The 27,954-nt window shown below is 43.4% G+C and overlaps 1 protein-coding gene across 4 annotated transcripts in view; it reads left to right on the forward strand.

Moving 5' to 3' along the window:
- EBF1 (EBF transcription factor 1) overlaps positions 1–27,954 on the forward strand; it is a 439,555-nt gene that overhangs the window by 389,522 nt on the left and 22,079 nt on the right. For all 4 annotated transcript variants that reach the window (XM_056517346.1, XM_056517348.1, XM_056517347.1 and 1 more), the window contains one exon: positions 10,347–10,435. In XM_056517346.1, the coding sequence (XP_056373321.1) occupies positions 10,347–10,435 (89 nt within the window). The remainder of the gene's footprint in view (positions 1–10,346; positions 10,436–27,954) is intronic.

The following is a 27,954-nucleotide window of genomic DNA, read 5'->3' on the forward strand; positions in this document are numbered from 1 at the left end:
TTGATGCCTCCTCAGTGGGAGCTGGAGCTGTTCTTCTACAAAAAAATTCTTCCGGGCATGCTGTCACTTGTGGTTTTTTCTCTAGGACCTTCTCTCCAGCGGAGAGGAACTACTCCATCGGGGATCGAGAGCTTCTAGCCATTAAATTAGCACTTGAGGAATGGAGGCATCTCCTGGAGGGATCAAGTTTTCCTGTTATTATCTACACCGACCACAAGAACCTCTCCTACCTCCAGTCTGCCCAACGGCTGAATCCTCGCCAGGCCCGGTGGTCTCTGTTCTTTGCCCGATTTAATTTTGAGATTCACTTTCGTCCTGCCGATAAGAACATTAGGGCCGATGCTCTCTCTCGTTCCTCGGATGCCTCAGAAGTTGAACTCTCTCCGCAACACATCATTCCTCCTGACTGCCTGATCTCCACTTCTCCTGCCTCCATCAGGCAGACTCCTCCTGGAAAGACCTTTGTTTCTCCACGCCAACGCCTCGGAATCCTCAAATGGGGTCACTCCTCCCATCTCGCAGGTCATGCGGGCATCAAGAAATCTGTGCAACTCATCTCCCGCTTCTATTGGTGGCCTACTCTGGAGACGGATGTTGTGGACTTTGTGCGAGCCTGCACTATCTGTGCCCGGGATAAGACTCCTCGCCAGAAGCCCGCTGGTTTTCTTCATCCTCTGCCTGTCCCCGAACAGCCTTGGTCTCTGATTGGTATGGATTTTATTACTGATTTACCCCCTTCCCGTGGCAACACTGTTATTTGGGTGGTCGTTGATCGATTCTCCAAAATGGCACATTTCATCCCTCTTCCTGGTCTTCCTTCTGCGCCTCAGTTGGCTAAACAATTTTTTGTACACATTTTTCGTCTTCACGGGTTGCCTACGCAGATTGTCTCGGATAGAGGTGTCCAATTCGTGTCTAAATTCTGGAGGGCTCTCTGTAAACAACTCAAGATTAAATTAAATTTTTCTTCTGCATATCATCCCCAGTCCAATGGACAAGTAGAAAGAATTAACCAGATCTTGGGTGATTATTTGCGACATTTTGTTTCCTCCCGCCAGGATGACTGGGCAGATCTCCTCCCATGGGCCGAATTCTCGTATAACTTTAGGGTCTCTGAATCTTCCTCCAAATCCCCATTTTTCGTGGTGTACGGCCGTCACCCTCTTCCCCCCCTCCCTACTCCCTTGCCCTCTGGTCTGCCCGCCGTGGATGAAATTTCTCGTGACCTTTCCATCATATGGAGAGAGACCCAAAATTCTCTCTTACAGGCTTCATCTCGCATGAAGAAGTTCGCGGATAAGAAAAGAAGAGCTCCTCCCGTTTTTTCCCCTGGAGACAAGGTATGGCTCTCCGCTAAATATGTCCGCTTCCGTGTCCCTAGCTACAAGTTGGGACCACGCTATCTTGGTCCTTTCAAAATTTTGTGTCAAATTAATCCTGTCTCTTATAAACTTCTTCTTCCTCCTTCTCTTCGTATCCCTAATGCCTTTCACGTCTCTCTTCTCAAACCACTCATCCTCAACCGTTTTTCTCCCAAATCTGTTCCTCCCACTCCTGTTTCCGGCTCCTCGGACATCTTCTCTGTCAAAGAAATTTTAGCTTCCAAAAAGGTCAGAGGGAAAACTTTTTTTTTAGTGGACTGGGAGGGTTGTGGTCCTGAAGAGAGATCCTGGGAACCTGAGGACAACATCCTAGACAAAAGTCTGCTCCTCAGGTTCTCAGGCTCTAAGAAGAGGGGGAGACCCAAGGGGGGGGGTACTGTTACGCCGAGCGCTCCGGGTCCCCGCTCCTCCCCGGAGCGCTCGCTTCACTCTCCCCGCTGCAGCGCCCCGGTCACATCCTCTGACCCGGGGCGCTGCGATTCCGCTGCGAGCCGGGATGCGATTCGCGATGCGGGTAGCGCCCGCTCGCGATGCGCACCCCGGCTCCCGTACCTGACTCGCTCTCCGTCTGTCCTGTCCCGGCGCGCGCGGCCCCGCTCCCTAGGGCGCGCGCGCGCCGGGTCTCTGCGATTTAAAGGGCCACTGCGCCGCTGATTGGCGCAGTGGTTCCAATTAGTGTGTTCACCTGTGCACTTCCCTATATCACCTCACTTCCCCTGCACTCCCTTGCCGGATCTTGTTGCCATTGTGCCAGTGAAAGCGTTCCTTGTGTGTTCCTAGCCTGTGTTTCCAGACCTTCTGCCGTTGCCCCCGACTACGATCCTAGCTGCCTGCCCCGACCTTCTGCTACGTCCGACCTTGCTTCTGCCTACTCCCTTGTACCGCGCCTATCTTCAGCAGCCAGAGAGGTGAGCCGTTGCTAGTGGATACGACCTGGTCACTACCGCCGCAGCAAGACCATCCCGCTTTGCGGCGGGCTCTGGTGAAAACCAGTAGTGGCTTAGAACCGGTCCACTAGCACGGTCCACGCCAATCCCTCTCTGGCACAGAGGATCCACTACCTGCCAGCCGGCATCGTGACAATAGATATGAGACAGGGTACGGCACTGAGATTACAGAGAGGAAGGCAGAGACAGAGAGAGATAGATATGAGACAGAGAGAGATAGATATGAGACAGAGAGAGAGGAGAGAGATAGATATGAGACAGGGTACGGCACTGAGATTACAGAGAGAAAGGCAGAGACAGAGAGAGATAGATATGAGACAGAGAGAGAAGAGAGATAGATATGAGACAGGGTACGGCACTGGGATTACAGAGAGGAAGGCAGAGACAGAGAGAGATAGATATGAGACAGAGAGAGAGGAGGGAGATAGATATGAGACAGGGTACGGCACTGGGATTACAGAGAGGAAGGCAGAGACAGAGAGAGAGAAGAGAGAGATAGATATGAGACAGAGAGAGATAGATATGAGACAGAGTACAGCACAGGGATTACAGAGAGGAAGGCAGAGACAGAGAGAGAGAAGAGAGAGATAGATATGAGACAGAGAGAGATAGATATGAGACAGAGTACAGCACAGGGATTACAGAGAGGAAGGCAGAGACAGAGAAAAAAGAGAGAGATAGATATGAGACAGAGAGAGAGAAGAGATAGATAAATATGAGACAGAGAGAGAGAGAAGAGAGAGAGAGATATGAGACAGGGTAAGGCACAGGGATTACAGAGAGGAAGGCAGAGACAGAGAGAGATAGATATGAGACAGAGAGAGAGATAGATATGAGACAGGGTAAGGCACAGGGATTACAGAGAGGAAGGCAGAGACAGAGAGAGATAGATATGAGACAGAGAGAGAGAAGAGAGATAGATATGAGACAGGGTACGGCACTGGGATTACAGAGAGGAAGGTAGAGACAGAGAGAGAGAGAGATAGATATGAGACAGGGTACAGCACAGGGATTACAGAGAGGAAGGCAGAGACAGAGAGAGATAGATATGAGACAGGGTACGGCACTGGGATTACAGAGAGGAAGGCAGAGACAGAGAGAGAGAAGAGATAGATAGATAGATAGGAGACAGAGAGAGAGAAGACAGAGATAGATATGAGACAGAGAGAGAGATAGATATGAGACAGAGAGAGAGAGAAGAGATAGATATGAGACAGGGTACGGCACTGAGATTACAGAGAGGAAAGCAGAGACAGAGAGAGAAGAGATAGATAGATATGAGACAGAGAGAGAAGAGATAGATAGATATGAGACAGAGAGAGAGAAGAGATAGATAGATAGATAGATAGATAGGAGACAGAGAGAGAGAGAGAAGACAGAGATAGATATGAGACAGAGAGAGAGAGAGAGAGAGATATGAGACAGAGAGAGAGAAGAGATAGATAGATATGAGATAGATAGATAGATAGATAGATAGATATACAGCAACAGAAGAATGCAGCAGCACACTGCCAGCACAAGGATATAGGTGAAACATAAATATGCAGTTAAAACATGGAGAGCTATACAGCTATGGTGTAATAGATGCAAATGTGAAACTATGAAATAGTGAGGCACTTAGCTCGCAAATTTGTCTCCACCTGCGGTCAAATAGCTTGGACCGTCCCACCGCGATAAGGTGGCCTCATTGGGACGGACCCTACACTGTGAATATGCCTCTGTGTGAACAGTTCAGTAAGCATGGCAGGGTCTGGAGCATCCAAGACACCTTATATACACCTGATAGAGGTGGGTGGGGTGCAAGGCCAACATGGAGGTAGCCACTTCCCCGTATGTGCAATACAGACAAAGAATAAGTCAGCCAGCACTTTAGTTGATACCAAACTATTATATGGACCTGGCCTGCAGGTGCACGCTACTAGGCTAGATATACAGCATGAAAAATATACAGCATGCTGCTGCATTCTTCTGTTGCTGTATATTTTGCCTGGTAGCGTGCACCTGTAGGCCAGGTCCATATAATAGTTTGGTATCAACTAAAGTGCTGGCTGACTTATTCCCTGTCTAGATAGATAGATAGATAGATATGAGATAGATAGATATGAGATAGAAAGATAGATATGAGATAGAAAGATAGATAGATATGTGATAGATAGATAGATAGATATGAGATAGAAAGATAGATATGAGATAGAAAGATAGATAGATATGAGATAGATAGATATGTAATAGATAGATAGATAGATATGAGATAGATAGATAGATAGATATAGATGGATATTGTCAGCAGTAGCAAACTTCAACTCCCACTGTAAGTGCAGAACAATAGTAGTATTCCCAGCGCAGTGAGAACATTAGATACATACACTCCCTCTCCCCAGATTGCTGCGCCGTCGCGTTTTATGACACAGAAGCGGTCCCCGATGACTGTACATTGATCTCTCTATAGATTCCTCTGTTTCTCCTGAGCATTCAGATCACTTATCTCTCCGTGTCTACTCAATATGGATTCTGAAACTTAACAGCAAAACTTTCTTCTCGTGCAGGGAAGGGGGAGGCCTCACTTTTATTATGTTCAAATTGACTTAGAGTAAAAACGCTCCCCCCCCCCCCCCCACCCATCATTTTCCAGTTATCAGACGCCAACATAATCATTCACTGATGGCTTCAGGAGTTTTTTCTCCGTATCACTTTTTTTTGTAGTTTTTAAAGGAATTAATGGCTCCGAAACGTTGTTGTTTTCTCTGAATTCCCAAAGTGGCTTTAGCGGCAATCTATGGGAACAAGGCAAGGTGTATTGTGGAGGAATGTGCAGGGAATATTGCCGAAAATATTATTAACCATTGCAATTTACACGAAAGAAAACCATTCTGTACACTGTGTATAGAGGATTATGGATTATGGAGTTTATGTGTTATGGGGTAACATCATAGGAGAGTTCACTTTTGGGAGTCCCAGTCGCTTATTACAGTGACCCCTCCCCCCCCCGACCTACGATGGCCCCGACATACGATCATTTCCCCATACGATGGTCTCTCAGAGGACATCACATGTTGAAGGCAGCATCAACATACGATGCTTTTATATGTCGGGGCCATTGCATAAACGGCTATCCGGCAGCACAGACTGCTTCAGCTGCCACCGGATAGCCGTTTACGGTGCCCCGTGTGGTCCGCTGACGGTCACTTACCTGTCCTCTGGGCTCCGGCGCGTCCTCTTCGGGATTCCCTGCATCGTCGGCGCTCTCCATCGTCGCCATCACGTCACTGCGCACGCCGTCCCGTCATCCAATAGGAGCGGCGTGCGTAGCGACGTGATGGCGGCGACGGGAGAGCGAGGATGCCGGGGAAGCAGAGGCCTTGCCGGAGCGTCGGGGACGCGGCGACAGTGATGGAAGGCGACATCCAGGGCAGCGGTGACGGTCCGGAGCGGCGGGGACACGTGAGTATAACCTCCAATACCAGTGGTCTTCAACCTGCGGACCTCCAGATGTTGCAAAACTACAACTCCCAGCATGCCCGGACAGCCGTTGGCTGTCCGGGCATGCTGGGTGTTGTAGCTTTGCAACATCTGGAGGTCCGCAGGTTGTAGACCACTGTCCTATACTTTACATTGCACGGATCCCTCAACATGCGATGGTTTCAACAAACAATGGTCCATTTGGAACGGATTACCATCGTATGTTGAGGGACCACTTGTATTTACCTTTCCACAACAGAGGCCACCACCAAGTATGGGTCACAAAGAAGTGGCATAGCCCTAGCTCAGGTTGGCACCACTTCTTCTTTTGATGGACAGAGACAGCAAACCCTTACGATAGCCGGTTTGGGTGTGTCGTATCATGAACCCTCACTAAATGTTGCGCATTTTAACAATTTTAATGCAAATAAGCATTATTGGGTGCATGTCTTACCCTAGTTGACATCTTCACATTGGCAACTGGACAGCAGATACCAGAAGAACTGGAAAGGGTTGAGAACTAATGCAAGGGTCTTTAAAGAGGTTAATCATGAGTAAAATCTATGTCCTATCTATAAGATAATTGATAAGTAATTGATCAGTGGGGGTCAGATGACTGGGAACCCCACCCATGATGAGATCATAGAGAGTGAATAGAGATAGGCATATTGTCACTAAATTCACTCGGGGCACAAGGGTCTGTCGTTCTTGGGATTAATGGGGGTCTGACCATTGGGACCCCCACTAATCATGACATAATAGAGTTTGAATGGAAGGATAGCTGAGCATGCGCACTCAGAGCAAAAGGAACCCCTATTCTAATCACTGGTGAGGGTCCCAATGGTTGGACCTCCACCGATCATGAGATCCTAGTCAGTGAATGGAGTGATGGCTGAGCATGAACGCTGTCACTCCATTCTTTTAGGGCACAAGGGACCCCCCCCCCATTCTCATGATCCCAGCAGCCGGACCTCCACCAATCAGATACTTATCCCGTATGCTGTGAATAGGGGTAAGTTTTAACCCCTTTTAGTGGGAAAGCACACCAGGCCTTTTATCCTGGGTGACAAAACCCAGCACCATAATCTGGAGACAAGTTTGGTCTCTCGGTACATGCCCTGGGGGACAACATGTTTTATGTAGTGTGGGCATCAAGTGGCCCTTATGGATTTTCAGTCTCTTTCAAAAAAAATAATTAAAGGGGTACTGCATTTGCCTATACCGCTCACTCCCCGAACAATCACCCGAACACCTGCGCAAGGACACGCTGGTTCCGCCCTTGGCCTTGTACCACAAATAGAAGGAAAGATTGTCCAGCACCAGGCGTGCAGGTAAAAGCTTGCTTTTATTTTGGATAATCCAACAGAAGTCACTGACAGAGGAATTGTCTGACGCGTTTCGCACCTAGGTGCTTAATCGTAGACCCATCTACGATTAAGCACCTAGGTGCGAAACGCGTCAGACAATTCCTCTGTCAGTGACTTCTGTTGGATTATCCAAAATAAAAGCAAGCTTTTACCTGCACGCCTGGCACTGGGCAATCTTTCTTTCTATTAAACGAGTACTCCGCTGTTAGACATCTTATTCCCTATCCAGAGAATAGGGGATAAGATGTGGGATCATGGGGAGCCTGCCGCTGGGGGCCCCCGTGATCCCCCCTGCAGCAGCCCAGAGCTAAGTTTTCTCCAAGGCTGATATCGGGCAGTGCAGGGGACGGGGCATCGTAACATCACGTCCGCCGCCTCAATGCAAGTCTATGGAAAGGGGGCCACGCCCCCTCCCATAGACTTGTATTGAGGGGGTGGGGCATGACATCATAAGGGGGTGGAGCCTTGAAGTCACGATGCCCCGTCCCCTGCGCCGCCTGTCATCAACCTTGGAGAAAACATAGCTCCGGGCTCCGTCGGGCCCCCGCGATCAAACATCTTATCCCCTATCCTTTGGACAGTAGAGCACCCCTTTAAGAATTTTTTTTTTTTAATTAATGCCGACGAGGTGACATCACCACATACTACCATAACACAAGGTTGTGAAGGTCAGTTCGACCCACACAAAATCAACCCACCTGCCAATTACAACCCGGGGCTGTTGTGGGATTCTATAGTAAATGTTTCTAAACCATTTTATGTAAAAAAAAAAAAAAAACACACACACATACACACACAATAAAAAAAAAAAGTTTTGCCAAGTTTTCTGTACTTATCTTGATGGCTGCGCATTCACAGAAGTAATTATTGGCTTTTTACTCACCTATGCGAAGTATTGTATTCTGTAAATGGATTTGTGGCCACTTTACGAGAAGTGTATTTTTTTTATATATATATAGATATTCTTCGCTTCCATTCTTTTTTTTTTTTTTTTAACTCTTTTTTTCTTTCTTTTTACATATGAAAGTATGAGCTGTCAATCAGACGACTTTAAGGATTATTTCTTTCGCAGAAATGATTGATCGCCATTTAGATTTTCCCGTTGACAAGTTAAAGGATTTTATTGGTGTAATTACGCTCTTGCACTCAGTCTCTTTCAATTTAAATGTCCTTTTAGAAAAAAAAAAATACGGAGAATTCTCTACCTGTCGGTGGTGGAGAGAGGGGGCAGTGAGATTGGGGAGGGATGTTACAACGCCTTCCATTACCGCAGGGTCAATTAGAATCGTGCACAATTTCACTAATAATCCCTTTTTACATCGGAGAGAAGTGAATTCATTGAAGCTCTTGTGATTCTTAATAGATGGACAACATCATGGAATCATGCTGAACAGTAGATGAGTTAAATGATCCCTATCAGCTGTCAGGGACACTGATCCTCTTCATGCCAACAAAGGAAGCAATAACTCCTACATTCCTATTGTCCTGAAGAAACACTTGACAATAGGCACCATAGGGATGTCTGTTTGCGTCCATATTATGAATGCAAGTATGGGTCCAAAGCAGTGTTTTCCAACCAGTGTGCCTCCAGCTGTTGTATAATTGGAGGCACTCTGGTTGGGGAACACTGCCCTAGACACTGGGTGGCATATGAAAGATGGATCATCACCCTAGACGTTAGGTGACATATGACCATATGGACTCTACCCACTGGAATCTGTAAGTGACATGGTAGAAGGCTCCTCCTCCTAGACTGTGTATGTGACATATGAAAGAAGACTCCTCCCTCTAGACTCTGTGGGTGACATATATATTAGAAAGCTCCTCCCTCTAGACTGTGAGCCATGGTAGAAGGCTCCTCCTCCTTGACTGCGTATATGACATATGAAAGAAGACTCCTCCCTCTAGACTCTGTGGGTGACATATATATATGAAGGCTCCTTCCCTTGACTCTGGGTGACATGTGAAAATAGCTCCTTCCCTTAGACTCTGTGGGTGACATGGTAGAAGGCTCCTCCCCCTAGACTCTGTGGGTGAAATATGTAAATAGGTCCTCCACCTAGACTCTGGTGACATAGTATAATGTCCCCCCCCCCCTAGACTCTGGGTTAAATATATAGAAGAGGGCTCCTCCCCCTAGACTCTGGGAGTGATATTGTAGAAGGCTCCTCCCCCTAGACTCTGTGGGTGACATATGTAAATAGCTCCTCCACCTAGACTCTGGTGACATAGTATAATGTCCCTCCCCTAGACTCTGGGTTAAATATATAGAAGAGGGCTCCTCCCCCTAGACTCTGGGAGTGATATTGTAGAAGGCTCCTCCCCCTAGACTTTGTGGGTGACATATTTAAATAGCTCCTCCACCTAGACTCTGGTGACATAGTATAATGCCCCCCCCCCCTAGACTCTGGGTTAAATATATATAGAAGAGGGCTCCTCCCCCTAGACTCTGGGAGTGATATTGTAGAAGGCTCCTCCCCCTAGACTCTGTGGGTGACATATGTAAATAGCTCCTCCACCTAGACTCTGGTGACATAGTATAATGTGTCCCCCCCCTAGACTCTGGGTTAAATATGTATAAGAGGGCTCCTCCCCCTAGACTCTGGGAGTGAGATGGTAGAAGGCTCCTCCCCCTAGACTCTGTGGGTGACATATGTAAATAGCTCTTCCACCTAGACTTTGGTGACATAGTATAATGTCCCTCCCCCTGGACTCTGGGTTAAATATATAGAAGAGGCTCCTCCCCTAGACTCTGGGAGTGATATGGTAGAAGGCTCCTCCCCCTAGACTGTTTATGTGATATATGAAAGAAAACTCCCGCCACAAGACTCTGTGGGTGATATGTATAAGAAGGCTCCTTTTCCCCCTAGACTGTGTGTGACATGGTAAGTGACTCTTCCCTCTATATGAAAGACAGCTCCTCCCCCTAGACTCTGTGGGTCATATGTTAGAAGGCTCCTCCTCTAGACTATGTATGTGACATAGGAAAGAAGATTTTTTTTCCTCTAGACTGTCCGGGCATGCTGGGAGTTGTAGTTTTGCAACCTGGTTGGGAATCACTGAGCTAGTAAACCTATTTCCAATCCACAGGTCACATTACTAAAATAGAGAAGGCTTTACTGCCATCACATTGTCCTTGAGTATACGTTATAGACTCATCGAGATAACTAAACTCTGCTTCTTTCTTTCAGCTCTGAACGAACCAACCATCGACTATGGCTTCCAGAGGCTGCAGAAAGTGATACCCAGGCATCCGGGGGACCCAGAGAGGCTTCCTAAGGTAACAGGGGAAAATTTGTCTAAAGTTATAATACTGTCAAAGGACTATGAGGTGGGGGGGGGGGGGCAGCTGAATGAGATCTACAGTTATGGCTCCATGCACGCAGCGCCACGCTGAATCCACTCTCTTGTTCCATGAAAGCATGGGTGGCCAGGAACTGCATGACACAGGCCTGCAAACCACATTGTGGCTACGATAGGCACACAGCACTCTCACACCTGTCACCTATGGTGACCACAGTTATTGGCATCAAGCTATTTTTGCTATTTTTGACTCCATACCAACCATTGAGGCCGCAATAACTGCATTGCTTTATATTTAAGCTGGTTAGTTCTTATGGCCGAAGGGGCTTTTATAACCTTTTTACTGCCGGAGATGGAAAGCTGTAGGTGATTGTAGGGCACAGTGGTCTGTTTAGCTCCTGAAATGCTGCCCCCTGCTGCCAGAGAAGGGCGCTTCTGGCATACCCCAACTTAGGGCCTCGCTAAAAAACAACTGTGTTTGGTGCACATCGGAAGTATTTTGCAGACACCATTGGTTAGATTTTGGGGTATAAAAGTATCTTTTCTGAAGCTGATGTTGTTTGCCAAAGTATAAAATCATCTTGTTTCTCAGCCATGTGTCAAGGAGGCGGAGATAAGCTGCTCAAGGCCTGGCACGCCTCCTCGCTCCTTGCCCCCATCCAGCTTTAATACTTAAAGGGGTACTCCACTACTCAGCGTTTGGAACAAACAGTTCCGAACGCTGGAGCCGGGAGCTCGTGATGTCATAGCCCCGCCCCTTTTTGTCACACCCCACCCCCTCAATGCAAGTCTATGGGAGAGGGCGTGACGCCGTCACGCCCCCTCCCATAGACTTCCATTGAGGGGGTGGGGCGTGACGTCACGAGGGGGCGGGGGCCATGACGTCACGAGCTCCCGGCGCCGGCTCCAGCGTTTGGAGAAATCAGCTATGTTTTTCTAATCCTAGATAACTCCATAAAAAAATTCTAAACTATATATTAAAAAAATGGAGAGAAAAAAAGATAAGCAAAAAAAAAAAAAAAGGACAGGTGTGCAGCAGTTTTTTCAAAGAAATTAGCTCAGCTTTTTTTTAATTCCTGGATAACCCCTTTAATTCTAAAATAAATAAATAAAAAATGGAAAACTATATAAAAAAAATACAATAAGAAAGGACATGTATGGGGCATTTTTTCTAACCCTGGATAAGACCTTAAATAAAAAAAAAATAAAAAAAATAATTATAATAATTTATCTTTATATATATATATATATATATATATATATATATATATATATATTATATATATATATATATATGAAAATGTATTGCACCAACAAGTACATGCAACGTTTCGGCCAAATGAAACGTTGCATGTACTTGTTGGTGCAATAAACTTGTAACCACTTTGTTCGCATATATATATATATATATATCTATCTATATATATATATATATATATATATATATATATATCTATATATATAGATAGATAGATAGATAGATAGATATATATATATATATATATATATATATATATATATGTGGGGCTGTTTTTTCAAGAAATCGCTGTTTATCTAATCTAATCCTGGATAACCCTTAACTTAAAAAAAAATATATATATATATATTTATATATATATATATATATATATATATATATATATATATATATATATACTGGAGAAATAAAGAATGACAAGAAAAAAAGTGAAAAAAAATTGAAAAACTAAAATATTTAAAAGGGGTTATCCAGGAAAAAAACTTTGTTTTATATATCAACTGGCTCCAGAAAGTTGAACAGATTTGTAAATTACTTCTATTAAAAAAATCTTAATCCTTTCAGTACTTATGAGCTTCTGAAGTTGAGTTGTTCTTTTCTGTCTAAGTGCTCTCTGATGACACCTGTCTCGGGAACCGCCCAGTTTAGAAGCAAATCCCCATAGAAAACCTCTTCTACTCTGTGCAGTTCCCGGGACAGACAGAGATGTCAGCAGAGAGCACTGTTGTCAGAAAAGAACAACTCAACTTCAGCAGCTGATAATTATTGAAAGGAATAAGATTTTTTAATAGAAGTAATTTACAAATCTGTTTAACTTTCTAAAGCCAGTATATATATATATATATATATATATATATATATATATATATATATATATATATAAAGTTTTTTCCTGGAATACCCCTTTAAACCGGATTGAATGAATAAAGGAGACAGCTACATATTCCCAAAAGAAACCATGACTTATATATTTCATCCCCCCCCCCCCCCCCTGGACACCAGGTCTTGGCAGCCCACACAACATTAGAAATATATATATATATTTTTTTGACATGTGCAATCCCAGGAATCCCTTAATCCAGTTGATGAAACTATCATTAGCTACAGCTCAAAGGAAGGTGAAGTGACATCATTTCCCAGTTCCTATATACGTCTCGCTGCCAATAATAACATTTCTTTTTACATGACTCCGCAGACTCCTCGCACAGGCACTCCGTGACACTACACTGCCCCACGTTCTGCACGCCGCAGCATTATGGTGTTGCCATCCCTTAAAGGGGTACTCCAGTGGAATAAATTTTTTTTGTTAATCAACTGGTGCCAGAAAGTTTAACAGATTTGTAAATTACTTCTATTTAAAAAATCTTAATCCTTCCAGTACTTATCAGCTGCTGCTTGCTCCACAATGTGTTGTGTCGTTCCTTTTCTGTCTGACCACAGCGCTCTCTGCTGACACCTCTGTCCATGTCAGGAACTGTCCAGAGCAGGATAGGTTTGCTATGGGGATTTGCTTGTTCTCTGGACAGTTCCTAAAATGGACAGAGGTGTCAGCAGAGAGTTCTGTGGTCAGACAGAAAGGAAATTCAAAAAGAAAAGAGCTTCCTCTGGAACATACAGCAGCTCACAGATTGTTATGGTATGAGTGTGGCGTGAGTTTTCAACCAAGTCAACTTTCTATTGGCTTAAAGGGGTACTCCAGTGGATTTTTTTTTTTTTTAAATCAAGTTGCTCCAGAAAGTTAAACAGATTTATAAATTACTTCTATTTAAAACATCTTAATACTTCCAGTACTTTTCAGATGCTGTATGCTCCAGAGGAAGATATTTTCTTTTTGAATTTCCTTTCTGTATGACCACAGTGCTCTCTGCTGACACCTCTGTCCATTTTAGGAACTGTCCATAGTAGGAGCAAATCCCCATAGAAACCTATTCTACTCTGGACAGTTCCTAAAATAAACAGAGGTGTCAGCAGAGAGCACTGTGTTCAGACAGAAAGGAAACTTCATCTGGATCATAACAGCAGCTGATAAGTACTGGAAGGATCGGAAAATTTTAATAGAATAGAACTTTCTGGCACCAGTTGATTTAAAAAAAAAATGCTCCACAAGAAGTTGTGTAGTCCTTTTCTGTCTGACCACAGTGCTCTCTGCTGACACCTCTGTCCATTTTAGGAACTGTCCATAGTAGGAGCAAATCCCCATAGAAACCTATTCTACTCTGGACAGTTCCTAAAATAAACAGAGGTGTCAGCAGAGAGCACTGTGTTCAGACAGAAAGGAAACTTCATCTGGATCATAACAGCAGCTGATAAGTACTGGAAGGATTGAAAAATTTTAATAGAATAGAACTTTCTGGCACCAGTTGATTTAAAAAAAAAAAATGCTCCACAAGAAGTTGTGTAGTCCTTTTCTGTCTGACCACAGTGCTGTTTGCTGACACCTCTGTCCATGTCAGGAACTGTCTCTCCTGCTCTGGACAGTTCCTGACATGAACAGAGGTGTCAGCAGAGAGCACTGTGGTCAGACAGAAAAGAACTATAAAACTTCCTCTGTAGTATACAGCAGCTGATAACTACTGGAAGGATTAAGATTTTTAAATAGAAGTAAGTTACAAATCTGTTTAACTTTCTGGCACCAGTTGATTAAAAACATTTTTTTCCCACTGGGGTACCCCTTTAACCATATAGTATATACCAGTGATCTCCAGATGTTGCAAAACTACAACTCCCAGCATGCCCGGACAGCCGTTGGCTGTCCGGGCATGCTGGGAGTTGTAGTTTTGCTACATCTGGAGGTCCACAGTTTGGAGACCACTATTATATACTATATACCGTATCATCTTATACCCCCCTTCTTTCCTCCTTCCGTCACTGTGAAAATAAATCTTTGGTCAGTCGGAGTGCCCCCGTGATTGAAAGCATTAAGGTCTTTAGAGAGCGCTTTATGAATTATACATCATAATGCAATTACATGCCATTACAGCCGGGGATTAGAGCGTGCTGACAGGGGCTGGCAATGTAAAGATTTGGGTTGGCTACAGAAGATGGGTCTTCACGGTTTGGATTGACAGGAGGAAGGGGTAGAGAGGACGACTATGTACCCCCCACCCTCCCACCCCCTAAGTGTGGGAAGTAAGGAAATGAGCACTCACTATATAAATAGGGGACGATAGTTACAGCAATTACAGATAAATGGAAACAGATATCGAATTAGATTGTACAATAATTTGCGCACTGAACCGTCGTCATCACGAGCGCATCATGGCTGTGTCCATTTTCGGCATCACCCCAGCTCGTTTTTAGTGTTGCATGGCACACACAAAAAAAAAAGGAATGTTTTGTCAGAAAATGAATCACAGATTTGTAAATGACTTCTATTAAAAAATCTTAATCCTTTCAGTACTTATGAGCTGCTGAAGTTGAGTTGTTCTTTTCTGTCTAAGTGCTCTCTGATGACACGTGTCTCGGGAACTGTCCAGAGTAGAAGCAAATCCCCATAGCAAACCTCTTCTACTCTGTGCAGTTCCCGAGACAAGCAGAGATGTCAGCAGAGAGCAATGTTGCCAGACAGAAAACAACAACTCAACTTCAGCAGCTGATAATTATTGGAAGGATTAAGATTTTTTTTAAATAGAAGTAATTTACAAATCTGTTTAACTTTCTGGAGCCACTTGAGATATATATATATAAGTTTTTCCTGGAATAACACTTTAACCGTACGAAGCCATTAGGGGTTATCCCGGGAAAAAATCTTTTTTTATATATATCAACTGGCTCCAGAAAGTTAAACAGATTTGTAAATTACTTCTATTTAAAAAATCTTAATCCTTTCAGTACTTATGAGCTGCTGAAGTTGAGTTGTTCTTTTCTGTCTAAGTGCTCTCTGATGACACCTGTCTCGGGAACTGTCCAGAGTAGATGCAAATCCCCATAGCAAACCTCTTCTACTCTGTGCAGTTCCCGAGACAAGCAGAGATGTCAGCAGAGAGCACTGTTGCCAGACAGAAAAGAACAACTCAACTTCAGCAGCTGATAATTATTGGAAGGATTAAGACTTTTTTAATAGAAGTAATTTACAAATCTGTTTAACTTTCTGGAGCCAGTTGATATATATATATATATATATATATATATATATATATATATATATATATATAGTTTTTCCTGGAATAACCCTTTAACCCTACGAAGCCATTATTTTCCTTTTAAGGTAAAAAAAAATTAAAATAAAAATGCAAAAGAAAACAACTCCCTATATCTCCGCTTCTCCTAGACCCCGGGGGCACGGGATATGGCAGAAGAGGGATATTGGGATTACTCGTATTTCCAGGTTATGATTGGCATCAGGATTTAACCCCGTATCCCCAGATAATACCTTGGCTTTGCTCGCCAGGTGTATCCCTCGGACGGCGCAGGGTTAAGCGTTCCGTTCTGTATTGTGCAGCGGGGCGTGCGCCTGCATACATGTGTGATTACACGCGCACACTCGGGAGCGCAGGCCTCCGCTGGAGAGAATTCTTGCTGAGATTCTGTCCCATCGGCTCACTGGTGCAGTAACAGCACAATTGTTCAGAATTTATTCCCGTCACCATATGGTCCGCTCATTACCATACACTCAGCGTCCATATGGAAGCCTGGGATGTGAACTCCGCTCGCTGGAACTGCCAGATGAGCATCTCTGTTTGTGTCATCTGCCATATTTACGTTGTTATGGCAACACAACATCAATAAAAAAAAAAAAGGAGGCCTTGGCATTTCTCGCTCCAGCCTTAAAGGGGTACTCCAGTGGAAATTTTTATTTTTATTTTTTTAAATCAACTGGTGCCAGAAAAGTTAAACAGATTTGTAAATTACTTCTATTAAAAAATTCTTAATCCTTCCAGTACTTATGAGCTGCTGAAGTTGAGTTATTATTTTCTGTCTAAGTGCTCTCTGATGACACATGTCTCGGGAACCTCCCAGTTTAGAAGCAAATCCCCATAGCAAACATTTTCTACTCTGTGCAGTTCCCGAGACAAGCAGAGATGTCAGCAGAGAGCACTGTTGCCAGACAGAAAACAACAACTCAACTTCAGCAGCTGATAATTATTGAAAGGATTAAGATTTTTTTAATATATATATTTAGTATTAGGGGCTATATACTACAGAGGAAATGCTTTACTTTTTGGATTTCTCTTCTGTCATGACCACAGTGCTCTCTGCTGACCTCTGCTGTCCATTTTAGGAACTGTCCAAAGCAGCATATGTTTGCTATGGGGATTTTCTCCTGCTCTGGACAGTTCCTAAAATGCTCAGCAGAGAGCACTGTGGTCATGACATCAGATATACCTAAAAAGTAAAGCATTTCCTCTGTAGTATATAGCCTCTAATATGTACTGGAAGGATTAAGATTTTTTAAGAAGTAATTTACAAATCTGTTTAACTTTCTGGCACCAGTTGATTTAAAAAAAAAAAAAAAAAAAAAGTTTTCCACAGGAGTACCCCTTTAACTCTTTGCTCAGGCAAAAGCTTTCTAGTTTTTCGCCTCCCGGGATGCCATCTCACCAGCTATAACAGTGGTCTTCAACCTGCGAACCTCCAGATGTTGCAAAACTACAACTCCCAGCATGCCCGGACAGCCAACGGCTGTCCGGGCATGCTGGGAGTTGTAGTTTTTGCAACAACTGGAGGTCTGCAGGTTGAAGACCACTGATATAACATGGAAATAACATCACTATTGACGACAGCCAATCAGATTTCTTCTTACTGTGCTAACAAGATAAGAGCTTTAATCTGATTGGCTGCTGTGAGTTATGTGAGGAAAATAGGTTGCTATGGGAAACGGCTTCATTTATACTGTTTAACTAGATGGTGAGAGCCAATCAGATTTCTTCTTGCTGTGCTAATGAGATAAGAGCTGTAATCTGATTGGCTGCTGTGAGTTATGTGAGGAAAATAGGTTGCTATGGAAAACGGCTTCATTTATACTGTTTAACTAGATGGCGAATTTACCGCGGTGATCATTTCCAGTCACAATCTTTTCAGTCCCATTTTATTTTTTATTTTATTTTTTTGCCGACAGACAATATTGACGAGAGCCAATCAGATTTCTTCTTACTGTGCTAACAAGATAAGAGCTTTCATCTGATTGGCTGCTGTGAGTTATGTGAGGAAAATGGGTTGCTATGGGAAACGGCTTCATCTACACTGTTTAACTAGATGGCGACGGCCAATCAGATTTCTTCTTACTGTGCTAACTAGACAAGAGCTGTAATCTGATTGGCTGCTGGGAGTTATGTGAGGAAAATAGGTTGCTATGGGAAACGGCTTCATTTATACTGTTTAACTGGATGGCGAATTTACCGCCGTGATCATTTCCAGTCACAATCTTTTCAGTCTCCATTTATTTTTTTTGCTTTGCCCTACTTCTGTCTGTGTCCGGTATTCAGCTATAGCGCCGGTGTTAGTCAGTGACCTTTTTTTAGAATTTTTTTGTGTAAATTTACAATATTTTCCAATTCTAAGTACCCGTCGTGTTATTTTAGAAGCATAATGCATTGCCTCTCTGCCGTGGCTATTAGAGGAGACCTCCTAAAGTAGAGCACTACTTTAAATATCAGCATCTCAAATTCACTTGTTGCCGTAAAGCAGTGTTTCCAAACCAGGGTGCCTCCAGCTGTTGCAAAACTACAACTCCTAGCATGGCTGAAGGCTGTCCGAGCATACTGGGAGTTGCAGTTCAGCAACAGCTGGAGGCACCCTGGTTTGAAAACACTGCTGTAAGAAGAGTATGGACCATAGTGACTGCAACGGGGGCCTTGGCCTTTTATCCCCTGCATTTTTCTCCTTTACAAGTCACGTGATTCTTTTATCATGTGTCTCCGCTTTACGTTTTTTTGTCGAAATAGGGCCCCAAACAATTACTCAACGAATGGTGTTTTTTTTTTATTTTATTCCAAAAACACTGCGGTCAGATGTTCGCTGGGAGTTAATATGAAAATCTCAAATGTCAGACCCACATTTCATTTTTTTTTTTTTCTTTTGGCCATTTTTGTTTTTTACTCTTTGTGGCGTTTTTGGGCTAAGAGGCAGTTTTCCAAAATGTCAGCATAGTGAGGGTCTCTTGACTTCTATGGGAGAAAGAAAAAAAAAAAAAACACCAAAAAAAAAAAACAATGTGTATTTGTTCACATGAATCACATGACTTGGTGGCGTTTTTTTCTTTATTTTTTTTTTCTTGCCCAAAAAAAATTTAAAATTTAAAAATAAAAGTTTTGTATTGGTGTTTTTTTCTGGCATTTTTTCCACCTACAGAAGTCTATGGCAGGAAAAAGTCATAATAAATAAAATTAAAAAAAGCCTATTATTACCAGAGCATTAAAGGGGTACTCTTTCTGGTGCCAGAAAGTTAAACAGATTTGTAAATTACTTCTAATAAAAAAAATCTTAATCCTTCCAGTACTTTTAAGGGGCTATGTACTACAGAGGAAATTCTTAACTTTTTAGATTTTTCTGATGTCACGACCACAGTGCTCTCTGCTGACCTCTGCTGTCCATTTTAGAAACTGTCCAGAGCAGTATATGTTTGCTATGGGGATTTTCTCCTGCTCTGGACAGTTCCGAAAATAGACAGCAGAGGTCAGCAGAGAGCACTTTGGTCATGACATCAGAGAAATCTAAAAAGTAAAGAATTTCCTCTGTAGTATACAGCCCCTTAAAAGTACTAGAAGGATTAAGATTTTTTAATAGAAGTAATTTACAAATCTGTTTAACTTTCTGGCACCAGTTGATTTAAAAAAAAAAAAAGTTTTCCACTGGAGTACCCCTTTAAGCGGTGAAAAAAAAACGCCTTATGGGTAAGGGGTTTAAAATTTCCTTTGACTCTCAGCTAACCTCTGGCTGCTGAATTTATGGCTCAAAAAAAAAAACCATACAGCGAGTTATTTACAAAAAACACTGTCTTTTTTTAGTCTAATTGAGGTAAAAAAAAATGTTGCTATTCTTGAACAATTATAAAATTAAACTATGACTATTATAATATAAATATACCCATAAAAGGGAATTTATCAATTAGGGTGCCAAGCCATTTGGGGGCGTGGTTAGTAAATGATAGTTAATGCGCTGAATTTATAAATTTATTAAAAAAAAAAATTTAAATTCTCGTAAATTCTTACACAGATGTACTCCATTGATTATCTGGTGTAGCGCGGTTTTTGCACTATCCTGGGGCTTCCTGACATTTGTGCAAATTCATGAACTGGCGCAACGTAATACATTTTTGGAAAGCCATACACTCGCGCAGCATTTTTCAAAATGCGCAAAAAAAATCTCCCCTCAATGTATGTCCGTATGGTGCAACATCTACAAATTCCGATACATTTTTCCGCGTTGAGTTGGGGTGAAATTGTTTTTGTTTCGTTTTTGGCGTAGATATAAATATATATAAATTTTAAAAAAATGAATAAAATTTAAGTTTTATTGAAAGGAAAGGATTAATCTTAATCCTATTTGCATATCACTTATCAGCTGCTGTATACTACAGTGGAAGTTCTTTTCTTTTTAAATTTCCTTTCTGTCTGACCACAGTGCTCTCTGCTGACACCTCTGTCTGTCTCAGGAACTGTCCAGAGTAGGAGCAAATCCCCATAGCAAACCTCTCCTGCTCTGGACAGTTCCTGAGACAGACAGAGATGTCAGCAGAGAGCACTGTGGTCAGACAGAAAATACATTTAAAAAGAAAATAACTTCCTCTGGAGCATACAGCAGCTGATAAGTACTGGAAGGGTTAAGATTTTTAAATAGAAGTAATTTACAAATCTGGTTAACGTTCTGGCAATAGTTGAATATGCATTTTTTCCCCTACTACTCACCTGTATAACATTCTCACCTGTGAATGGGAAGAAAAAAATTAGCATCCATGACACCTGCTGGTGATAAGTAGGTACTACACTATGGCACCACTATGGAGCTGGTAAATCCTTTATTCAGTGCCTTGGTATTATTATATAAAAGATACAGCAGTATTTTTCGACCAGTGTGCCTCCTACTGTTGCAGAACTACAACTCTCAGCATGCCTGGACAGCCAACGGCTCAGGAGGGTGCAGCCGGTACCCCAGTCAGGAACTCTGGCATCGAGAGGGTCCCGGGCACAAGGGCTGCAACTTGCTGGGACCGGTGCTGGCAATGTCCCTGCATGTGCATAACCGGACCGTTCACCTGCGGGCCCCATCGTACCCCCTGCGACTGGGCCTGCAGGTGAAGGAGGGGTGCACTCGCGGATCCGGGACACCTGTCCGAATCCCCGAGTGACCGCAGCTTTTAACACTGAGTGCGCCTTTTAGACGCACACAGTGTTGAGCGTGCGCTTGGCTGCGCCGGCTGATGTGACAGGAAGCAGAAAGAAGAGGAGAGAACAGGAGCTGCAGGGAAAAGAGGCAGAGGTGAGTGGCGTTTTTATTTTGTTTGTTTTTTCCCATGGAGCTGTGTTAGGGGCATTACTATACATGGGGGCAATGTGATGGGGCATTACTATACATGGGGGCAATGTGATGGGGCAGTACTATACATGGGGGCAATGTGATGGGGCATTATTATACATGGGGGCAATGTGATGGGGCATTACTATACATGGGGGCAATGTGATGGGGCATTACTATACATGGGGGCAATGTGATGGGGCATTACTATACATGGGGGCAATGTGATGGGGCATTACTATACATGGGGGCAATGTGATGGGGCATTACTATACATGGGGGCAATGTGATGGGGCATTACTATACATGGGGGCAATGTGATGGGGCATTACTATACATGGGGGCAATGTGATGGGGCATTACTATAAATGGGGGCAATGTGATGGGGCATTACTATACATGGGGGCAATGTGATGGGGCATTACTATACATGGGGGCAATGTGATGGGGCATTACTATACATGGGGGCAATGTGATGGGGCATTACTATACATGGGGGCAATGTGATGGGGCATTACTATACATGGGGGCAATGTGAGGGTCATTACTATATATGGGGGCCATGTTAGGAGGCATTACTTATATGGGGCAATGTGAGGGGGCATTACTATATATGGGGGCCATGTGAGGGGGCATTACTATATGTGGGGGCCATGTAAGGGGGTATTATTATGTATTGGGGGAATTACAATATATGGGAGCCATGTGAGGGGGCATTACTATATATAATGGGGCAATGTGATGGGGCATTATTATGTAAGGGAGCCATGTGAGGGGGCATTACTGTATATGGGGGCAATGCGAGGGGCATTATTATGTATGGGGGCCATTTGAGGGGGCATTATTATGTATGGGGGCCATGTGAGATGACATTATAATGTATGGGGCAAAGTAAGGAGGCATTATTATATAGGGGTTCAATGTACGGGGGCATTATATGGGGGAAATTCAAGGGGGCATTATAATGTATATGGGCTACATTTCTGATGGCAGCCCTGGCTATAAGCACTGCCAGGATTATACACAACAAATGCAAAAACCGGGAAAGATTAGGAGATACAAGTTGCGCCCTGGTGAATTACCGATCCAGCGCCGAACCAATTAATAGCCCCCCGTACAATAATGGAAGTTGGTGGCGAGATCCTTAAATCTAAATCATTTTCACCTAGGCGGCCCTCATGATCCGATCCAGCGCCGTCTCCCGGTCTCGGTGTTTGTAGTCTCAGTTCAGCGGCTCACATTAGCCTCATGCCGAATATTTAAACACAGAACAATTTAAAGGCACCGCAGAGAGCGGACACGGCCTTGTTGCTGTTGTTTTTTGATTTTTTTGGGGGGGTAAATAAGCCATTTAGTTGCCGGCGCGTCTTCTTCCCTGCATGCCAGGAATATGGTGTGCCCAGCAAAAGGATAATGGGCAGATGCCAGTCTGGGAGCGCACACACACACACACACAGCTTGTTCATGATGCGTTGCGTGTTTCGATGCGATACCAGGCTCAGGATAGAAATGCAGAACAGAAGGTGAGGGGGCGCTACTGCCTTAGGGGGGCGATTAGTTAATGTGGCGCATTGTTGTCCATACAGAGAGGTTACATTTATAATGCCTTTTATGGAAAACACACACACACAAAAAAAAAAAATAATAATAAAAAAATATATATATATTATTAGTATTATATTATAATAATTATTATTAATAATGATAATACCAATGTCGTCTTCTTCCTCTGCATTTTGTGTAATCTGCGCCAAAAGGCCTTATTCCCACGAGTGTATTGAAATATTTTTTATATTTTTTTTAATTTAATTTTAATTTACATTTTTTTGTTTGTTTTTGAATACTTTGTACTTTTTGAAGCTCTGCCTCCTGTCACTGTTGTTTAAAGGGGTTCTCCACTGTCCTGCCTTCCGGAGCTCCGCTCGCAGCGTCTGGAAGTTTATTACTCCGAACGCTGTGTGCGGGCTTCCGTGTGCGAGAGGCCGCCCCTCGTGACGTCACGCCCGCCCCCTCAACGAAAGTCTAAAGGCTCCAAATAATTTTAATCTTAATCCTTTCAATAATAAAAAAATCTTAATCCTTTCAATAATTATCAGCTGCTGAAATTGAGTTGTTGTTTTCTGTCTGGCAACAGTGCTCTCTGCTGACATCTCTGCTTGTCTCAGGAACTGTACAGAGTAGAAGAGGTTTGATATGGGGATTTTCTTCTAAACTGGGTGGTTCCCGGGACACGTGTCATCAGAGAGGACTTAGACAGAAAAGAACAACTCAACTTCAGAAGCTCATAAGTACTGAAAGGATGAAGATTTTTTAATAGTAGTAATTTACAAATCTGTTTAACTTTCTGGAGCCAGTTGATATATATAAAAAAAAAAGTTTTCCCTGGATAACCCCTTTAAATCCTCAATAAGCAATATGTTAGGAAAGGGCACATATGACATTAGAATTGAAGTTTCCTCCTCATTGGGTCGGCCAGTATTACAAGTGGTAGCTGGTGACGGGCCGGCGCTGTGTCTTGAGAAGTCTTTGGAGACGGACACCTCTGGGCTCAGGTTAGCTGCTGATCCTTGGCTGGAAGCAGAGCTCTGGCTCATTAGTGTCTGTCCCTGGGGCTGGGAGCTCAGCACCATGGCTATGCTGTGTGATCCATCATTGTAAAGTCATCTGTCCCAGGCAGCTGTGCACAGGCCAGCCGATCGAAGGAACAGCGCTTACAAGTCTATTATTGCAGGCGGGACAGTAATTGAGCAGCAGGGATGGAAGCGAGCGGCTTAGGGAATAGGACAGAAATCGGAACTTGATAATATCACAAGCAAATCATTCATCTCCGAGCACCGGCCTTGTCCTTGTGCCAATCACATTTATTGGGCTTCTTATGTATGTTCGGTAGGGAGACGTTTAGCGTACCTTGTGCTCTTTGTGTATAGTAACATGATTATATCCGAAAACAGCGCCATCCTTGTCCATGGGCTATGCCTGGTATTGCAGCTCAACCCTATTCATTTGAATGAGGCTGAGCTGCAGTACCAGACACAATCCATGGACACGTGACCATAAGGCTAGGTTCAGACTACGGAATTTCCGCCGGAATTTTCGCTTTGAAATTTCCGGCAGAAATTCCGCTTACTATAATGCATAGTGTAGTGAATGGTTTTTCGTTCACAAATTCACACTTCGGAATTTGTGAAGCGGAAAATCCGGATGAAAAATCCGCTAGAAAATTTCCGCCTGAAGAAAGGGGTTGCTCTTTCTTCAGGCGGAAATCCTAGCGGAACACATAGCAGTCTGTAGGAGACTGCAGTGTCCGCGCGGTCCTAGCGCCGACTAATTCAGTCGGCGCAGGCGGAACTCGAAATCTCTGGGAGGAAATTTTCTGCCCAGAGATTCCGTAGTCTGAACCTAGCCTTAGTCTTTAATGGTGTGAAGCTGCATCAAGTTAAAGGGGTTGTTCACTACTCATTTGCCCTACCACCCGCCGCTGTCGTTCCGACAATGCCCGGCATTGCTGGTCAACGCTTTCTGGTCCTGTCTCAAGTAAGACTATGTTCCGCCGGTGTAATTTTTTAGATGGACATTTCGCAGACAGGGGACGCCAACAGAACATGTTGGCGCTAGGACCACTCGGAAATGTGCTGTCCCAATAGCCCCCAATGCATTTCCAGGATGGAATTCAAATTTCAGCGCAAAAATTCTGCCCTTAGCAGAATCCCATTAAAAATAATTGTACTCTGCTGCAACTAAATTTCCTAATAAGAATTTTTCCACTCGATTCCACTCGAAAAATCCACAAGCAAACGAACCCTAAGTGGTTGCTTAACCAATCACAGGCCACAGCATTGGCCCCCATCAACCACCAATCGGCTGCAGTGGTACTTCTTTGTGTTGAGACAGTTCCGGGTGCAGGGACAGGACGGGCACTGTCAGAATGGCAGCAGCAGAGGGGGTGTGGCCAGATACATATCCCTTCATTCATTTTTTTTTCATTTTTTTATTTTTATTTTCTTTTAAATATTTTTATAATTTATTTATTTTTAGTGTTTAAAGCCTTTTAAAGGGGTACTCCGGTGAAAACCTTTTTTCTTTTAAATCAACTGGTGCCAGAAAGTTAAACAGATTTGTAAATGACTTCTATTAAAAAATCTTAATCCTTCCTTTACTTATTAGCTGCTGAATACTCCAGAGGAAATTCTTTTCTTTTTGGAATTCTCTCTGATGACATCACGAGCACAGTGCTCTTTGCTGATGTCATTATAATAATAACGCTTTATTTATTGTTGTCCTTAGTGGAATTTGAACCCAAGTCCCCAGCACTGCAAGGCAGCAGTGCTAACCACTAAGCCACCATGCTGCCCTTAGCATACATCTGCTATGCACGGTTGCTAAAATGGACAGAGATGTCAGCAGAGAGCACTGTGCTCGTGATGTCATCAGTGTTCCAAAAAGAAAGGAATTTCCTCTGTAGCATTAAGCAGCTAATAAGTACTGGAAGGATTAAGATTTTTTAATAGAAGTCATTTACAAATATGTTTAACTTTCTGGCACCAGTCGATTTAAAAGAAAAAATGTTTTCACCGGAGTACCCCTTTAAAGAGATTTTAACCCTGAACCCTTGTAAACAGTTTTTCCACCAATGGACAGCCCCTTCCGGGAACGTCAAGCACAGCCATCCCCTAATGTTCTATAGGGTTGCAGAAATCTCTGTCTTTATCATTACTTTTAGAACCTATGTCAACAATAAAGGTTATCTGACACACAGCTTTGAGTCCCCTACAGTGATAAAATTTGGGTTGCCTTCTACCACCACTAGGTGCAGCATCCAGACTTGCTTCATTATTTTATACCTTAAACTCAATAATATAACAGTATGCAGTACGATCCTCAGCTCCCTCTTGTGGTGGCTGCAGGAAGCCATAATTTTTTTTCTTTTAAAGGGGTGCTCCGGTGGAAAACTTTTTTTTTTTTTAAATCAACTGGTGCCAGAAAGTTAAAAAGATTTGTTAATAACTTCTATAAAAAAAATCTTAATCCTTCCAGTACTTATTAGCTGCTGAATACTACAGAGGAAATTCTTTTCTTTTTGTGAAACACAGAGCTCTCTACTGACATCATGACCACAGTGCTCTCTGCTGACATCTCCATCTCCATCCAGTGCTCTCTGCTGACATCATGAGCACAGTGCTCTCTGCTGACATCTCTGTCCATTTTAGGCACTGTCCAGAGCAGCATATGTTTGCTATGGGGATTTTCTCCTACTCTGGAAAGTTCCTAAAATGGACAGAGATGTCAGCAGAGAGCACTGTGCTCGTGATGTCAGCAGAGAGCTCTGTGTTCCAAAAAGAAAAGAATTTCCTCTGTAGTTTTCAGCAGCTAATAAGTACTGGAAGGATTAAGATTTTTTAATAGAAGTAATTTACAAATCTGTTTAACTTTCTGGCACCAGTTGATTAAAAAAAAAAGTTTTCCACCAGAGTGCCCCTTTAATACTATGTCTTTGCATGGTATGTATCAGAAATAAAAAATTGGGTTACAATATGTAAATTCCACTTTCCTGTTTGGTTGGGTAGTGTTGTATCCCCTACTTCTGTAGTCCTCATTGATTACTGTAGAACAGTGGTCTCCAAACTAGAGACCTCCAGCTGTTGCACAACTACAACTCCCAGCATGCACGGACAGCCGCTGGCTGTCCGTGCATGCTGGGAGTTGTAGTTGTACAACAGCTGGAGGTGCGCTGTTTGGAGACTACCGCTGTAAAAATTATTGGTGACAAATCCTGTGTGAGCTGTTATGGCGGACATATTTGTTGTCATTCTGCCTGCCTAGAAGCAGAAATATATAAGAAATGTCTAAGGCTCCGGTTACATTTGTAGGGTAGCGTTTCCCAACCAGGGTGCCTCCAGCTGGTGCACAACTACAACTCCCAGTATGCCCAGACAGTCAAAGGCTGTCCAGGTGCGCTGGGAGTTGTAGTTGTGCAACAGCTGGAGGCACCCTCTTTGGAAAACACTGGTAAACGGGTGTTAGCTCACTGCAGTCCATCCCGGCACGGCAAAGGTTCATTTTCCTTTCTGACAATGCAGAATAGGTTACAGGTGTAAGATTTCACACGTATAATTCTTACACTCCGCTGACAGTCTCAGCTCATAACTCTGCACGCCCGTGTGTGGAGCATAAAGGGGGAAAGTGCATTTCCACAGTGGAGAATAAAGGTGATATAGCGACGGAAACCACATGCTGTACGTGTCATTAAACCGCTCTCCTTCACCTCCACACAGGCGGTTATGTGGTCCCTGTATACTTACATCATGCTCAGCTGGCACTGCATACAATTTTAAGCTCAGATTTTATAAATCCTAAAATTTCGGTGATTGCAGTTAACTCTAAAAAATGGCCATTTCCGTTATGTGACATTCTCGGTGGGTTAGAGCTTGATATTTATTTGTAGAGTGATAAAATTCTGTCTGCCTGCAGCTACCACTAGGGGGAGCTCATTGCATACATTGGTATTAAAGGGGTTTTCCACCATAAGGTGATTTTAGTAAGTACCTGGCAGACAGTAGTGGACATGCTTAGGAAGGATCTGCGCTTGTCTTGGGGCTAAATGGCTATGTTGTGAGATTACCATAACACTGTGGCTAGCTTTTTGTGAACCGGGTTTATCCTGTTGGAGTTCATTCTCAAACTACAAGTCCCATAGTTCCATGCTTGTAAATTTTTAGGTCACTTTCCTCCCTCCCACACACCAGCCACCCCACTCATTGAAACACAAATGAGTTGCATTCCATTCA

This window comes from Hyla sarda, chromosome 4 (assembly GCF_029499605.1).
Source record: "Hyla sarda isolate aHylSar1 chromosome 4, aHylSar1.hap1, whole genome shotgun sequence".
Lineage (NCBI taxonomy): Eukaryota > Metazoa > Chordata > Amphibia > Anura > Hylidae > Hyla > Hyla sarda.